The 18,093-nt window shown below is 45.2% G+C and overlaps 1 protein-coding gene across 4 annotated transcripts in view; it reads left to right on the top strand.

The window, feature by feature from the left end:
- The window catches only part of LRRC9 (leucine rich repeat containing 9), a 63,254-nt gene that overhangs the window by 30,719 nt on the left and 14,442 nt on the right, over nucleotides 1-18,093 (top strand). For 3 of the 4 annotated variants that reach the window (XM_032948181.2, XM_032948182.2, XM_076063188.1), the window contains 10 exons: nucleotides 1,715-1,935; nucleotides 6,373-6,603; nucleotides 7,669-7,788; nucleotides 10,322-10,513; nucleotides 11,063-11,188; nucleotides 11,373-11,513; nucleotides 13,086-13,263; nucleotides 15,146-15,366; nucleotides 16,502-16,624; nucleotides 17,554-17,684. In XM_032948181.2, the coding sequence (XP_032804072.2) occupies nucleotides 1,715-1,935; nucleotides 6,373-6,603; nucleotides 7,669-7,788; nucleotides 10,322-10,513; nucleotides 11,063-11,188; nucleotides 11,373-11,513; nucleotides 13,086-13,263; nucleotides 15,146-15,366; nucleotides 16,502-16,624; nucleotides 17,554-17,684 (1,684 nt within the window). The remainder of the gene's footprint in view (nucleotides 1-1,714; nucleotides 1,936-6,372; nucleotides 6,604-7,668; nucleotides 7,789-10,321; nucleotides 10,514-11,062; nucleotides 11,189-11,372; nucleotides 11,514-13,085; nucleotides 13,264-15,145; nucleotides 15,367-16,501; nucleotides 16,625-17,553; nucleotides 17,685-18,093) is intronic. The other variant, XM_032948183.2, reaches the window with a different exon arrangement.

The following is an 18,093-nucleotide window of genomic DNA, read 5'->3' as shown; positions in this document are numbered from 1 at the left end:
GTGTCGGCCGGACTCACGTCGAGCCAAAATTGGCTTAGTTGCATAGCAATTCGCCTGAAGAGAAATTATTTCCATCATTGCCTCTTGCCTGCAATGACACGGATGAAGAAAATGGTAAACTAAAACATTTTAAAATAATCCAGGAGAAATGCATGCTGGAAAATACACTGCGATACATAAAGGGGAACACATGAAATCAGAGAACAGATACAAATTATGGACATAATATTGATGTTCAGAAAAGTAAGTTGCTAAGGTCAGGAAATATAGTTAGAAGGGTTGATGGCCGGTGGTCAAGATTAACATCGGATGGATGAGACTGGTGGCAGCAAAATAACGGGACATATCTGTGGAGATGGAGTAACGGAATTAGTTTGGGCAGAACCGAAAAGGATTGTGGCATTGAAAGGCCACGATGGACTCTGTTAACGCAGAGGAGACCTTTCTCCAGCAGTCTTTGTTGTGGCTTTTAATGAGATGTATTTTAAACAATATTTAATGCATCTGTTTCTTTGTCAGTCAGAAATCGGTGAATGGCATCTAACAAAACACGTCAGAGCCGAACTACAGCGATTTTGTGTTTCCTATAGATAATGGGCACGTGCTGCCAACTGTGGCTTGGACAAACTGATCATTTTAAGGTGCAATACGCGATACTGGCAAGTCAAATTTTGCTTACAAGGAAATTGCGGCATTAGCTGTTTCCTTTCTGTGCTCACAAGGCATAAGGTGTGTTCAAATGAAGACAAACGATTGATCATTTCATTTAGAGTTTACTCAGGAATGCTTTAAAACTTACATCAGTTTTAGTGTTACATTCGTGTAACATACTAACCAAAAACAAACTTTACCATAAATACGATATAGGTTTATGTTTTGAAAACTGTAATTTACCATAATCATGATTTACATCCACAGCTCTTTGCCAATCCCCTACTGGATGAATGTCTTCTCACACCTTTCAGTCATTGGGGTTGTTTGACCATACTTCAACCACGCTGGTCAGTGCTGCTCGGTGAAGGGGGAGCAGGGACCCGTTCAGATATCACTCGCCACTGATGTCAACAATGGCCAGAAATCAGACGCAAGTTGCAGGGTTCAGAGTGGATTATAAACTATCAAACACTTTTTATTTTGCCAGGTAAGGCAAATAGCTCTTTTATCAGAAGCGAACTGGCCACAAATGATAGCTCAACGAAGTGGCTTATCACGTGGAAACTTGTAGCAGCCAAATACTCGCAGCGCATGTTTCTAAATGTGGAGGGAAAAAAACGGAGGACCCGGTGAAAAAATTCACGTGACCACGGTGAAAACATGCAGACTCCAAACATACAGGCATCTGGGTCGGGATCAAACCCTAACGTCCTGCATACCAGGCAAGGTAGTTAACATCTCGCTACCGTGGCAAATGCAGAGAAGTCGATGTTGGAGACAATATTGTGTCTGCCCACCTTTGTCTCCCTTGTAACATTGTTCGTACACTGCATCACCAGGCACTCATGAAACAACAAATCGATCTACAAGGGGACCGCCCAAACTCACATTTGATTCTCCACTGATATGCTTGACCAGGACTCAAACTTGGAATTATGTGATCCTAGTTGAAACGAAATAATTATGTCAGTGTAACTGAGGCCCAAAGCAGGCTGGACATTTGTCCAGAACAAGTTCAACATTGTACACGAATCTGATGTTTTGTTCCATTTGATGGCAGCAGCAGCGACAACAACAGAAGCAGAAGCGAGTGACATTGACCAGCTCGGACAGGCAGCGAGTGCAGGTGCCAGCGATGGGGAGCAGTGCTGCCTGTCCCAGCCTCATGGCAATGAGCATGGGCGCGAGTGTGAGTGTGCCCTGCGGCAGTGCCTGTGGTTCGTGCCAGACAGGGACCTCGTGCTGCCAGAGTACATCATCGATCTGGAGTACGTGACACAGGTGAGGCTGGAGGAAACGTCTTGAGCGAAATCGAAAATCATCCCCAAATCACTGATGCGTGGATGGTGGTTCTACGAGCTTGCTGGAATTAAAGGTTTTGTATCCAGAAAAAATGTTCACTCCATTTTCAGTGAACAAAAAGGCAGAGAGAATATTAGTCTTTTTTGAATACATGTTTAATCTGGCTTGGTGGCACTGTCAAGCACTTGAGTTACAGATGAAAGTAAATTACATCCCAGTTTAGTATCCATTCAACTCATTATATTTCTGGGGTAGATAAAATTAACATAATTATGTTGAAATCCAACAAACCTAATACGATGGATAGACCGGTTGCTGTTATGGAATTGAGAACATTTCCTGGCTGGGTTAGAGCTGCAAAATGAGCATAACCTCATGCTTGTGTTTTTTTTCAGGGAGTTACTTCCCTTTTCCACGTATCAATATAAACTGCCCATTGAGGAATTGACCAAACTATTTAATGCTGGACTATCATGAAAAAGTCATGAGATTCCAAGAAGTTTTCTTGGGTAGATTAAGGACGATTATTAGAATATTCTATTGCCAATAAATGCACGGTGGTGATCAACACATTTATAGACTTGTGTGTGTCTGCAGAAATTTTGTATGCATTACACACATTTAAAAGCCTACAGTACATTTAAAGGATATTAAGGATACATTTGCTACAAAAAACATCGTCGCAATTACGTTCAGGTCACTCGGTTTGTTCAGCGGTTCATGGACATCGCTCATTTGTAGTGGACATTAACAGATCTGATGGTTACCCAATTATTACCGTCTGAATACTTTGTACAGACGTTATTTCCCGCGAGTGATAGTAGTGCATGGAACACGGTGCATGCCAATAATAGCCTTGCAGCAGTATTTTTAATCAATATAAAAATGCAGTCGCATAGGGGGTGACAGGACACAGAGGCCAGGGTGCCGACAGCTGAGGTCCTTCAAAGTCACAGTCCACTGCTGGATGAGAGCCTCCCCATGCGGTGCGGGTTGTGTATATTTTTTTTACCATACTTCACCCCGCTGGTCAGTGCGGCTTGGTGAGTTGGAGAGCATAGATGTGGGAGCATTTACAGCAGTGTTCTTCATTGCAAGGCCCGTGGGCCAGTGGCGGTCTCTGGTGGCCTTTAGTGCGGCCCCTGGCAATACAAAAATGTGGAAACGCCCCATCGTGCCTTCAAACCCAATGGTTTCAAATGTGTGGCGGCCTTCACACTGACGTCTTATCGGCAGAAGTGCCCACCCTCTTAAAATTAGTGAAGAATACTGAACTGCACTATGGCTTTTAAGTGCAACTATGGATTTTGCTGCATCGTCCTCTGCTGTCCCCCACGTGGCCCCACAGCCTATAACACTTCTTAGCTTCGCAGATCTGACAGGCATAGGTGCACTCCAGGTGTTTTTATTATGAGCATCATGTACGTGGTTAGCAATGAATGCGTTCTTTTTTTTTACTACATTCACGGTCTTAAAATGCAATGTGTCCGGGTAGCCTGAAGGTTAGTGCGCTTGCCTCAAAATCAACATTAAAATACTTTAAAAACACCCAGATATCGAGCTGGAACCAGATAACAAAACTCGTTTGTATTCAGTCAGAGGAGAAATTATTCTGCATCAACATCCGTACTAAGTAGAATGAAATAAAATAGAAATGTTTCTTGAGGTACCAATAGAGTCGCCCAACTATGATGATGATAATGATAGCCTGGCGAGTCATGGTATTTATCTCTGCCTCTGCAGGTATACGACTTTTTAATCCAGTTCTCTCTTTATGCAAAGTGTTCATGAAGGAATTGGCCAAACACCCTCGGACAGGAACGACCTGAAAAGGAAATTGACACTCGGTGAAGCTTTGATTGATGAAGGATTTTAATTGTTATTATCAAGCAGTACCTTGCACACACTAATATTTATATGCTCCTGATACAAAATACGTGTGCTATAAGTGAGTTATAGTCTTTGGCATGACTTGAGCATGGATTGGTATTCATGGAGCAGGCCTGGCAGACATTTATTTTGTTATCCTGCACCCATCTGCATCCCAGTCTGACACATTGCTTCAAAAGATTCCCTTCTACTATGTAGACATACCACACATATGCATTTGCCGAGATATGACATCGTTCCAATTGGGCAGTAATGCTTATGCAACCACATTTAGCAACCTTTAGTTTATTTAAGAAACTCGCATCAAAATTAAGATTGCTGCTTTGTGATTTGTTTCCATGAAATGTTTATCAATGTTCTAAACATGCTCAGAGTTCTTTGTTAAAACCCATTCTATGTATACACATATATAACGCTTCGGTACTTTATTGCTAAGTGCTGTCTTAACAGCATATGCGAAAACATGTGGCATTCCGCATATACTCTACTTCATCAAGTAGTGGATTTTGGACCTCTGCCTGACCTCACAGCCCTTTTGTACACTTTACGCCAGCACAGACGGTGGAGCGGAGTACAACTGCCGATGTGGCCCAGTGGTGTGCGCTTACACAGGCGGTCCTAATTTTGTGAACGCCAACCAGTGTTAAGCCTTCAAAGCAGAGTGCAACATTTTTCCAATCCAAATATCTGCTGACAAACGGCCTGCTTCTCACCTCGGAGTCGTCCGCCCTCATTGCGATGCCATGAGACGGTGTGTGGCAGCGATCTATTTCTAGGCTGCCTGAGGGGAGAGCTGTTGAGGCAGCACAGGATATGAGGTCTCTCCCCCCCCCCCCCCCCCACCAAACTCAGCTACCCTGTCTGCAAAGCAATTACTCCGAGATTCTTTATTTATAGACATGGCTTGTCCGAGATGGATGCCCTTGCATTTACACTGCCGTGTCGTGTGTGACCACAGATATATTAAAGGAATTGATTTCTCTCTTCTGAGCTAAAATTTATTCCCCAACTGGCACAGACATTGGAATAGACAGTTGAAAAAGTTTTGACCATTAAATAAGGTAATTTTTTTTACAGTGATTCCAAGTAAAATGCATATTTTCTAGTTAATGTGAGATAATTAACATCCAGTTTACAAGATCATCACCCTCAGCCATTGTCTGTCCACTGCCGAATTAAAGTCTGCCCATGCCATCTCATGGTTTGGGCTGCCATTTGGTAGAGAAGTGGGGCTCCCAGTGGTGATGAGTTTAAATCCCAGACAGGGTTGACTCAGCCTTGTCATCCAGGGTCAATACAAAAAAGCTCCACAACAATTGTCTTGTGGAGGGACTGATCCCCACCACAGAAATTGGGTATTTCAATCATAAACTCAGGACCACCACTGTAGATGAGGGCACCCCATATTTCCACATTTATTTGAGATTGGGTTCACTCACCTTTAATACAGCATTTAGGTGGCGTATTTGACATACATCCTGAACTCTTTCCATCGTTCACGTGAAAATATTATATAAAGTGGCTCCAATAGGGTGCATTAAGCTCAAATTCAAGGCATGCCTGTCCCCATTTCTACTGTTCACATTTATTGTGGGCTCGGTAATTATACAGTATCAAATAAATGTGACTAGAACACAGCCACGCGGAGCCGTTTATGAAATTGTAATGTCAAGTGGTGTATTAAAGCCACAGACACTGTCTTCCAAAAGGGCTTCATTTTAAATTAATACTGCAATAAAGTCTGCAGCACATCACCATGGGGATGGAGATGGGGGCCTGCTCCGAGCTCACAAACTTTACACTACCAAGTTGGCCCTTAGGCAACTGCAATTGCGAACTACAATGCAGACATTTATTTTTTAAAATACGTATTATATACAGCACTTTGTCAATCCACGCCTAGCTAAAGGTCTCCCCACGCCATGCCAGTCGTGGGGGTTGTTTGACCATACTTCATTGTGCTGGTCAATGTAGGTTTCTGCTTGCAGAGTGCGTTGTCTTCTACAGAGTGATGTTAAGCCCACCACATGCAAGCCTGCAGCCTCGTGTAGCAATTCTACTGAATGATAAGTGATTCATAATTCCAGTGGATTCAAGCTGTGGTGATGAGAGATTTGTGAGAAAGCTCAATCGCCGTTCAGAAAACCCATATACCTGCACCGCAGAGTGGCCATGAAAGCAAATATAGACAGGGGAGGTTGGTGGCCTTTAGACTCTCACAGGACCAGCATTGATATTTAAATGGAATCGCTCAGTGTAAATTGCAAGTGACAGCACACCCTGGGGAGGGGCAGCTGGTAGATTAGACGTAACAAAGCCCTTTAATGACCAAATGCAAGCTGTGAAAAAGTGAGGTTGCATCACATTTGTGGAACGCAGCGCTGTCTAGAACGAATTAAAACCTTCATCACCTTCACCATTAACACTTCTAAGAGAACTATGTATGCCTCATGTACTCGCCTGGTTAAACAAACAATAATCAAAATAATGGTATTGTTAACTCACACCAGTGTTTGTTTCCCGCAGAAGCAGCCATGTGTGCACTTGAGCGTGAATGGCAAGGGGAAGGGGGGAGATGCAGTGGTGCCAGCAATCCTCTCGCCCGGCGGCTCAGCCAACGTGAGCCTTGGCGAGGACGTGGGAGACGAGAATGTGCTCAGTATGCCACCCACGGTCCGGCCACGGCCTAAACTTATCAGCCTGGATGAAGCCTCTCTGCTGAGTCTAACCAAGACTTCATCACTCAACCACATCACGGTGAGAAAGCAGGCAACACACGCAGATGATTTTTTGAAGTGAGAATGTGTGGTAGGCCACAAAAGAACACTGTGTGTCATCATCAGCATCGCTAGTGAGGGATCAGTGAGGCCCAGCGAGCAAATGTTCAATACTTTCCAGGGTTAAAGAAAGTCAAAGAGCCTCCCTGCTTAAGCAAGTAATTAGGTAGCATTCATTTTCACTGGTGGCACTGAACCAGCAGTGGAAATTAAAAATGTTCACACTCGGGGCCAGTTTCTCCAAAAGGCGGCCACTCTCTCAGAATGTACAACGCACACGTGTGCAGCCCATTTTTGTCAATTCACGGCTGGATGACAGCCTATTGAGCCAGCAGTTATATGCATCATCATCACCATTGAGGTGGCAGGGATGCTCAGGGGATTAATACTGGGCCAGTGTCACAGTATGGAGTTCATATTGTGCCAGCACTGCAGAGACCCGGATTTGAATCCCAATAAGACACTCGAGTTAAAAACTAAAATAACATGTTCAGTATCATAAATGGATAGTTTTAGCCCAACACCAATGATTTGTCAAAACATCTACTTGGTTTTGGAATATATTCTGCAATTTTGCATTGCAATTGTCAGCCTACATGCATGCGTCACCTGGGACTGCGAAACCTGAGGCAGAGTTCGCAGCTTCCGTCATCTGAAGCTGCGAACTGTCACTTGATGGCCAGGGTGAACCACTCCACACAAATTACAGCACAGTCCAGGGGTTTTGGTAAAGTAGTCACATCGTACTTGTTCTCTACCGACAACAGTAATTATATTTTAAGGGGCGACAAATTGGGACAAAATACGATGGCTCTTAGACACAACACATTGATATATTCATTAATTGGTCAGAAAATCAAATACGGCAATACAAAGATTGACACTGAAATAAATTGTGGGAAAAAAAAACTATTTACAGCAAACGGTCTCTTGTGGAACGCCTTGGACTGTGCTGCCTTCACTGTTCCTTTGAGCTTTGCTTCCAAGGTCTCCTTTCCCAGCCCCACGCCTGGACTTTTCTTGCAACATTGCTGAATATCTGCAGGTCCTCAACTTGCACGGAAACAGCCTGACTCGGCTGAAGGACATTAACCGTCTGGTGTTCCTGCGGAGGCTGGTGGTGAGCTTCAATGAGCTGGCACGGCTCGACGACCTTACACACATGGTGAGAGTTGTGAAACCCCTCTCCATCCAACTATATCTGATTGCCTCTGTATCTCCGTCACTATCAACCTCTGTAGACCGAATGTCCTGTTAATTCCTCCGGTTCGACTCAATAATTGAGTGTCTGTGTTTGTCTTTACACATTATTGGTCTTCGCATGCAACTTTCTTCAGTCTGCCCGTGTGCATCTGTGTTGCTGTTTTATGTTTTGTCTGTTTGTCTTTCTCATTCTTGATTTGAGCTTTCGTGACTGCAGAAATCCATACTCTTTGGTTCTTTCGGTAAAGTCATGTAGGTATAAAATAAATCACGACGTTTCGGGCGCAACACAAGCGTCCATCATCAGGTGGGAAAGCATGGTCTGCTGCTGACGGCGGACTGTTTTAAAACTTTGTCAGTTTGAGCTTGTTGGAACGGCAGTCTCCAATGCATCATTACTCCAGCAGGATTTATGAATGTCTGCTTCATTAGCATATTCAGTGCCAGTCTATGCGCTCAATTTGACATGTCTATAAAAACACACAGGAAATGTCACGTAGCAAGGATTACATTGGCCGACTTATTATGAGATGCTATATATTTGATATTTTGTATGCAATAAAAAATATATTGTAATATAAAGTGGTTATTGCATGTTATTACTAACAATACACAGAAAAGCAATTATTTGGAACTGAAACACAAGGGTAGTTCATGGAAAGCTCTCGCATGATTAAATAGAAGCCAGATTTGATAACTGAGGTCATGAGGTGCAGCTGTAATTGGATTCTTCATAAAACCAAATTGACTTGCAATATTAACTGATGACATGAGTGACACATTTGGTTAATGGGTTGATTTATTGTTCCATTCAGGTACAGTGTGGATTTTACGTCCTGTCTATCCGAATTGCACACAATTATATATTTACTAGCTGCCACATGGTCTCACCACCAATGTAAGGCAGTCCTCGACTTACGAACTCACGACTTACGAACGCCCCACTTACGAACCAGCCTACATGAAACATATCTTTTTTTACTTAAAACGCGAACTCACAATTGCAACTGAACCGCGGAAATATTTTGTTCAGAGGAGCGATCCTCTGCGATCTGTTGTAGTGAGTCGGCCTCGCGCTGGGAGTGCGTGTTTGCACGTGTGTGTACGTGCGTGCGGACATGTGTGTGTATGGTTGGGTCATGTAGCCCACATGCCCAGCAACCGCATGCCTAAACAGCTTTTGTTTTGCCGGGCTAAACGGGCTCGGCACGGGCTAGAGAAGAGATGGAGTGATGTGGTACAGGAAGATGTGGAGCTGAGTGGACTTGCCGATGACTGGTACCAGCGGTGTCAAGATCGGCCTCTGTGGAGGAGGCTCGTGAAGGACGCAACTGGGCAGTTGGAGGCAGTCGCCCTCCAACAACAACGTAGGGCAGAGGAGCGACGCTTACAACAACGAGCGGAGCACCGGGTGGCTAAAGCAAAGCATGTTGGCACAGTAGGGGGCACAGTTGGTGCATTGGCCAGTCATCTCAGTCGACCCGTGGCACCTGGGTTAGCGCGCTGCGATACGAACCCGGCGACCCGAGTTAAGTTCCCGCTCACGGCCAACACCACCAGTGGCGAGTATCTGAACCGGTCTTGGGCTTCCCCTCGATCGACTCAGCCTCAAATGAGTACCTGATGCGATATGTAAACATCACCACTGGGGAGACAAAGGCAGCTGAGCGTGGTGCTGGCCACCCACCCCCTCGTGTGCCATTCAGGCCTTCATCGGTGCTCGCTAACAGCACTTGCGTCAACAGTCTGTTAAGGCTACACGGGAGGTCTTTGTGTGGGGAGCGGTAGTGTAAGCAGTTAGCGCGCTGCGCTACGAAAGCGACTACCCGATTTCGAGTCTTGATCACGGCCAACACAAGTAGCTGGTGTGGTGTGTACACATAACCACCGGGGAGACCAATTCCGGTTTGGCCGCAGACACAGGAAGGCCACAATATACATTGGGACTCCTTTTGGTTATTGGGTTAAACGAGGCATGAAAGATAAACATTTAAATGCACTTATTTTTTAATGACAATTTGTAATTCAGCAATCTGCCAATAGGTGTCTCTAGTGAGCAATCATAACCAACCAATCACAGAGTTTTGCTCAATCTTCAGGCCATGTAATGCTCGATCAAGAAAGATATTGATCAACCGTGTACTACTTTTGGATCTCAAGTTATAAAACAAATGGTAACATATTTTTTAATTATGCCAATGTAGTGCTGGGTAGTTGTGGTACTGTGCCTGATTATGGTGCTTTGTCTTTGCAAATTGCATGGTAATTGCATTGATTAAAACCATTGGTACAGTTGTTAATTCATTGTGTTGCTCTGTCTTTCCAAATAGCATTGTAATGCTATTTGGAAAATTCTAGGTGCATCGATTTAATTATTTATATTTTCCCACAGCTGTGCATTTAATGTGATGCCGTGCCTTTGCAAATGTTATTGTAAACGATTCTTTGCTCGTTTGCCCCACCGTGGTGCTGCGGTCGCGATGCGTCGATTGCAGCCAAGCCTGGAGTACCTGGACGTGAGCCACAACCAGCTGGGGACGTTGGAGGGAATGAAGGGCCTAAGCCGGCTGTGCCACCTGGACATCAGCTGGAACCGTCTGAGCTGCGCGCGGGACGCGGCGGGTTCCCTGCGACGCCACGCTGGCGCGCTTGTCACCCTCGATACACGTCACAACCCCTGGCTCAAGGTCTGCACGCTGCATGCACACATGTCGTGCTCCGGCAAAAGTCTTTGACAAATCAATATCATCTACGAGATGGTCCAGTGGCTCAGAGGGCTCGTGGAGCTCATGTCAGTCTAATTAGATCACGCTGCTGAGACCCCAAGTTCGAATCGTATTTTTACAGCTGTCCCTTCGTGGTCTTATCCCAGTAACGAATGACTGCAGTTAACTTGGACATATTCCAGTGTGGAGGACTACGTCGATGGTCAACAATGATCACGGAGTGGCAGCCAAGGGAGGTAACGCGCCTCAGAGCACGTCCGCCGATGAGACGGAGCGATTAAATCAGCTCACGTGCCATTGCTAGATTGATTGCTATACTAGTTTGAGGAGACCTTCATCCAACAGTAGAATGATCATGGCTGATGATGACATTGCTATTATTTAACTACTAACCTCCAGAACGCAAGTCGCGTGCTTAAACCATTGCTGGTTACGCAATTTTGCACGTTTCCCTTTCTCCCCTGAAGCTCAGCTGTTGCCTTTATCCTCCTGTTTTCTCACCTCACCTAGCTGGAATGCGCAAGGTTGCGTTTCGTGGGCCAGTTACGCTCGCTGGCCTCGCTTGATGGCGTGCCCATCACGGAGGAGGAGGTGGCCGCTGCACTGCGCCAGGCCGCCAGCTCGCACATCTCCCAGGTGCTTGTGACGCGGCCCTGTGGGATGCGGTGCACTCCCGGAGTCTGCCAGCTGCAGCAGTTTCGAGTCCCACACTCACACAATGTGAATATAAAAACGTTGCTTCGATCGACATTGGCAGTGGGCAAGTTGTGCCGCTCGCCGTCAGCTTTGACGTTGCCCTCTGGGCTCCCCGTGGAAGCAGGCCCTGCTGCTGGCGCACGCTTGCACGGAGGCGGCACGGCCTCGCTGTCTGAGCCTGCTGCCCACGGCGCAACTGCTGGAGAGCCGGCGGATGGGCCGGGTGGAGCGCACGGGAGACCTGCAGCCCACGTGGTACTCGCAGGTATCGTCGCTACTGCAGTGGAGCCATCTCGCACACACACACACACACGAGGGCGCCACAGTGGTGGGATGTTAACTACCTCGCCTGGTATACAGGAGGCCGTGGGTTCGATCCTGACCCTGATGCCTGCATATTTGGAGTTTGCGTGTCTCACTCCCCGTGGTCATGTGGATTTTTATCCGGGTCCTCCGGTTTTTCCCTCCACATTTAGAAAGATGTGTATAGAGTATTTGGCAGCTGTACATTTCCACATGATAAGCCATTTCGTTGAGCTATTATTTACGGCCAGGTCACTTCTGAAAATAGCTATATAGCTCAGTGGGCCTTACCTGGCAAAATAAAAAAAATATTTTGGTTTTATTGCTTTGGAGAAAATGGGTTCAGTTAAAAATTTGTGAAACTCCCAAACTCCCTGGTCTGCAAGTGGATTTGTGGACGGGTATGTCTGGACCTTTGAGTATTATCCTTTCATAGGCGTGGGCTTTGCTCTGGATACTCTTAAAACATATCTTGACATCCCAAAGCAGGTCCCTCCTGAACCTTCCTGGATAAATAAATGACAGGTTCTGAATAGCATGATATATCCACTGGAGTAAGTTACCCATATTCAATCTGGAATCAGATGGTAGAAATAAAAAAATCAAACGATCACAGCCAATGGTGCCACAACATCTCACTGTCCCTTTCTTCCGTATGTCAAATCCCACAACTGTTGCAGTCAGTATCCAACATCCAAAATCTGTATTTACAGTATCTCAACATCGTGCTTTACATTTTCTTCTTGGTGTCTGTTCTGTGGCAGTTGCATCTCACTAGCAACTCTCATTAAAAGACAGGGAATGTGTTTCTATAGGCCAAGAGTGTCCAACATATGGCACCCGGGCCACATGCATCCAACAAGGATATTAAGTTTAACCCACTGATGATATAGGGTTACTTCTCTGGGACCCGAGGGAAAATATACACTTTTGTGTACTTAAGGACACATGTGCGGTCATTGATAGGTATTGACGTGTTGTGGCTGACAGTCTCGGTTAGGTCAGTCAGTACTCCCCCCTACACTCATAACCTACACTCACAGCATTGGGGCCTACTTACAGCACTATCTCATCGAGCCAGCTCATGCCCCAGCAAGTTGTGAGTTTCACAGCACACTATGAAATCTACATGATCCACCAACCCTGTCCCCATTTGTATTGAGACATCATCTCCGAGGGAATTCAGAGAGCGAGATCATTTCTGACATCTACTCTGGGAGAGATCTCAGAGACCTGTGTAGGCACAACGCATCACTTTACAATTCAGATTAATAGCATCTAACTGTGATCTCCAAGCACTGTACAGAGACAGAGGGCATATTTATTTTACATGGCGAGGCAGTCAGTCATTAGCAGAGGAAAAAGGAAGGTCTTGAGTCTGGCTTTGAAAAGGGGTCGATATCTAACAGCATAAGGTGGGGGGGGGGGGGGGGGAAGGGAGTTCCAAAGTGTGAGAGGAGGGATTTGTTGACACGTAAAAATTGACAAGTTGACTAACAGGGGGCCACCGAAATACTGCAATGTGTTGCGAAAGGTGACGTCGCTGTGCCTGGATGGACTGGGCCTAACGTGCCTGGCTGGGCTGGAGCGGATGGAGAGTCTGCGTTGGGCCTCGTTCTGCCACAACGAGCTGTGCCGCCTCGACGGCCTCGAGGGCTGCCTGCAGCTCGCCGAGCTCAGCGTGGACCACAACCGCCTGGGCACGCTCCACGGTGCGCTCGCTCCGGGCCCCAAGGGGCAAACACTGCACAGCCTGACGGCCACATCCAATGCACGCTTTCTCAGACCGGACTAATTGGCAAATCTGATCCATATTTATAAGGTAAAATTCACATTTATACATTCAGATTAGTCCCCGGTGGGCCAGCACTGCTGTAATGTAGGAGATGAAGCACTGCTTGTTAAAGTAGAAAATTCCGTGATCTCTTCCCTGGTAGGAACACACCATTTTGTACGTGTGAGATATATAATATATAAATGTTTTTATTTAAATGGGGTGAAGAGGTAGTGGATCACGTGCTAATTTATCAACCCGGTGACATGAACTCAATTTTTGGCCACTGCGAACGTTGGTGGTGACGAATATCTGAATCTGTCCGAGGCACTTGCCTTCAAACCCGCACTGACCAGCGTAGCGAAGTACCGTAAAACGACCTCCATTGCCAACGTGGCATGGGGAGGCCTTCATCCAGCAGTGGATTAAAAAAAACTTTCTATTATGATTGTATATATATACAATGTATGTATATTTCAAACGTCACGTTGGCAAGATGTTAAATACCTCGCCTGGTATGCCGGAGGCCGTGGGTTCAATCCTGACCCTGACGCCTGTATATTTGGGGTTTGCGTGTCTCTCTCCCCGTGGTCGTGTGGAGTTTTCTCCGGTTCCTCCGGTTTTTCCCTCCACATTAAGAAACATGTGTTTAGATTATTTGGCTGCTAAAAATTTCAACATGATAAGCCACTTCGTTGAGCAATCATTTGTAGCCAGGTCGCTTCTGAAAAAGTGATATATAGCTCAGTGCGCCTTACCTGGTAAAATACAAATAGTAAAAAAAAAAGTAATTTCTTTATATTTTGTATACAATACAATAAAAAACCCACTTGAGAATCAAAGACAGGCGATTACAATTCAACTGGTGACATCTAATCCCTACACTACAGTAGCACTGGCTGCAGGGGATACATTTAATGTACCTAAAGGATCTGCTAAGCCAATCAGCTAATGAAGACAAAGTAAGAATCCTCAAGGTGCTTAGTCTGACATTTGCATGTACAAATGTGTGTATATATATTGGGGAGCGATAGCGTAGCGGTTAGCGCGCTGCGCTATGAACCTGGCGACCTGGGTTCGATTCCCGCTCACGGCCAACACCAGTGACGATTATCTGAACCGGTCCCGGGCCTCCCCTAGGTCGACTCAGCCTCAAATGAGTACCTGGTGCGGTGTGTAAACATTGCCACTTGGGAGACAAAGGCGGTCGGGCGTGGTGCTGGCCATCTACTCCCTCGTGTGCCGTGCCAGCCTTCATAAGTGCTCGCTCACATCACTTGCCCCAACAGTCTGTTGAAGCTATACGGGGGATCTTTGTCCTTTATAAAAAATGTAATGTACATGCCTTATTTGCTCACGACCGTGTACTAATTTCCATATATAATCTAAATATGAAACGATAAAATAAATGCAAGATATTAAAATGTTAAGGATGTCATGACACCACACGGGCTGTAAGGTCAAAACGTTCCACGGAAATGGTAACACGATTATCTCATTAAACTTGAAATTATTGTAAGTATGAAGTCATATGCTAAGCATGAAAAATATGATTACACTGAAGGTTAAGTATAATGTGATTGGCGACACCTTTGATAATTATTGGATTAGAATTTACTCAATTGTGAAAAAAAACCATGGCATTTGTCTCCTCCTACTGTGAAACTCAGCAAGACACTCCTGCAAAGGTCACGTGACTCAATGAGGCTTTTCTGGGTAAATAATTGTTAATAAATTATTGTCAAAGTTGCGTGTTACAGTACCCCACAAATACTGCAACCCAGAGTGCCGTGTCTGAGCTGCGTCATGCTCATGCGCAGGGCTGCACCACATGACCAAGCTGGTGACGCTGAGCATCGACTGCAATGAGCTGGTGGGGCTGGAGGACGCAGGGTTGGAGGGCATGCCACGACTGGCACGACTCTCTGCTGCCTCCAACCGCCTGGCATCGCTGGCTGGCCTGCAGCGCTGCTCCTCACTCGCGGAGCTGTACGTCGCCAGCAACCATCTGGCCAGCAGCCGAGACGTATACCGCATTAAGGTGGGGGCAGCGCTGTTGTGCTGCTGCCAGACTTCCCACTCTCTCCCACAAACGAGAATGCACTCTCCCGATATCCAGATCCCATCACTGGCTCCATGTCCAATCAGAGACCAGCTACAAGACTGCCTGCACTGTCCTTAATATCCTCATCAATCCTTACCATCTGCCTCACGCGCTCACGTCATCTTGTCATCTAGAGATGGCGAAACAGCAAGTGGATTTTCTTGCCCCAGGTTGTTATATTGTACAGATGTTTTTACGGATATTTATTTCTGGTTAATCTGGTTTCCTACCACGTTCAAAAGAGTTGCAAGGAATAATTACTCTAAGATCCCAATTGTCAGATCCTCCTGAAAAATAATCTAAAAAATTGGTTGCAGCAACAGCAGCAACCCAATCGTGCAGTTTTTGGTTTACATGACTCTTGTCAGTCAACCACCGTATGCCACAAAGAATTCCAGTCAAAGCTTCAAGATATGTTTTTCTTTCAGTGACAGTATATAAAATGCTGTTAATATATTTGATCTATTGTTATATATTTTTAATGAAGCAGTAACTTTATTCCAAGAAGCAAAAATGATTTTGGGTTTTATTTCAGAGAGTGTCTCTGTGTTGCCTGAGTGTGAGGAGTCACGTGTGCCTCTCCCTTTACCGTTGCTGCACCGACGTTTTGGAACAATTTTGTTTCCTTCCTCAACAATGTAAATCCTCTTTCAAAAATTATAATGAAGCAGAAGATAATTGCTGGATACAACTGAATTTGCAAATGTATTTTGTAACTCTCATCCTTACCCATGTATTAATAGTTCCATTTTATTGATGGGTTGTGTGTTGTCTTGGTGTGGTCTGGGACTGTTTTTTCTGTTGTTTTGCGGTTTTGCCCAAGATTGGGAATTAGTATACTTATGCAATTTAAACTTATATACTTAATCTATTAATATACTTATTTGTAGTGATTTGCTTACCTTTCCTATACTTTGCACTACTATCGTTTTTTGTATTATTTGTTGCTGTAACTTTCTGATCCACCCCCACTGGACATGTATGAAAAAGCGCTTCATATCTCATCGGATTTCTCGAGGATAAATACAAATTCTGATTCTGCGTCATTGCGTTCTGTGTACATGTGGCACAGGGCCTCACGAGCCTCGTCATCCTGGACCTGCACGGCAACCCCCTGGCCAGCACCATGGAGCAGTACCGCCTCTTTGTTATCTTCCACCTGCCGGCACTTAAGGCGTTGGATGGCAATGCTGTGGTGGGTACGCTGGTGATGAGCTGGTGGGTGGGTGGTGTGTGTTGGTGGGTAAATAGAGTGACAAAGCAGCGCGTGCAGAGATTTCTATTCTCCACAATGACACGAATGGTGATATTGCGTTATGTACGATGTAGTTTTACATTGAACTAGAATCCACATCAGTGTTGGTTTAAGCAAGCCTGATAGCTGATGAGACACTGAATGTCACCAGTCCAGAGTTTTGCTTGTCTTGAACCAATGCTGCTGAAAACATAATCCCAGATGGTTGTGTGTCCGATGGGATTTTATTTTGTTATTTTGTTCTTTGGAGAGAGGCATCCTAAGGGATGTGCCTAATTATTGCTTAAACACACTCTGACATGTGCATGCTTTCATTTTTTAGCCAGTGACATTACGTTTCCTTGTTCACAATATTTGGGATAGGAATATCTATTTTTTAATGTAATTGTATTTTTGCTGCTTACAAATACTGCTTAAAAAGGCTTTCAAGAAAGGTATTGAGCAGTCTGCAGCACGCTCATCAGTGAAAAAAACCATGCTCAGCTAATGTTGTTTTGGGCATCTGAAAGTGTCAGCTTCATCAGTAGATGTTACAGACCAAATAATATATATAATATTAAACGGTTAATTTATACAATTACGGTAATGCATGATCCTTTGCCCATACTAACGACTTAAACAGAGACCCTACCACATAATCTCGACCATTAGTTTAGTTTCACTCAATTATCATTTGAGCATGTAGACATTGGATTTAGCTTTGGCTGATTTTTTTAACAAGTTCACAACTGGACTCACTTAATCCAATGGATTAAAAACAAGGTAGGACATCAGTTGCTGGATTCATTCTCAGATGGAAGGGTAATGAAACCCAGATCTGTGTGTCTTTAACTGGAAATCTTGTCTGACCCTCGTGGTGCCTGTTACAGGAAGTGGCGGAGTGTGACTCCGCACGGGACACATTTGGAGGGCGGTTAACTTCTGATCTGGTGGCTGAGAGATTGGGTCATGCTGACTTTATCAGACTGCAAGAACTGAGCCTGCCCGCCCTCAACCTCAGGTCAGTGTGAGTTGTGCGTGGGAGTGTGTAAGCATGCGCGTTTGTACACATGTATGTGGTCATGAGCAGTGCTGGTGAATTAGTTATCGCACTGTGCTATAATCCTGGTGACCTGGGATAAAATTTCTGCCCTTCATGCTGAACAGCATTGGCACATGGTATCTGAACTCATGTGTTTCGTCTGTCAAATCAGCCTCAAATGAGTCCCTGGTGCCGTTTTAAAAACAAACACTGGGGAGAAAATGTGGTCAGGCATGTTTCTGGGCATTCTACCACCTTGTGTGCCATGTTGACCTCAATAGGTGCTCACCAACATCACTTGTCCATTGTGGTAGATAAGGATAATTTGTGGATCTTTGCCATTGTCGGGAAACTTTTTTTCCTTGGTCAGTGGCTTGCCACGTTGTTC

This window comes from Petromyzon marinus, chromosome 6 (genome assembly GCF_048934315.1).
Source record: "Petromyzon marinus isolate PM22_M1 ecotype Great Lakes invasive population chromosome 6, UKy_Petmar_22M1.pri1.0, whole genome shotgun sequence".
In the NCBI taxonomy this organism is placed as follows: domain Eukaryota; kingdom Metazoa; phylum Chordata; class Hyperoartia; order Petromyzontiformes; family Petromyzontidae; genus Petromyzon; species Petromyzon marinus.
Note: the sequence above shows the minus strand (reverse complement) of the source record. Positions and strands in the feature narration are given on the sequence as shown.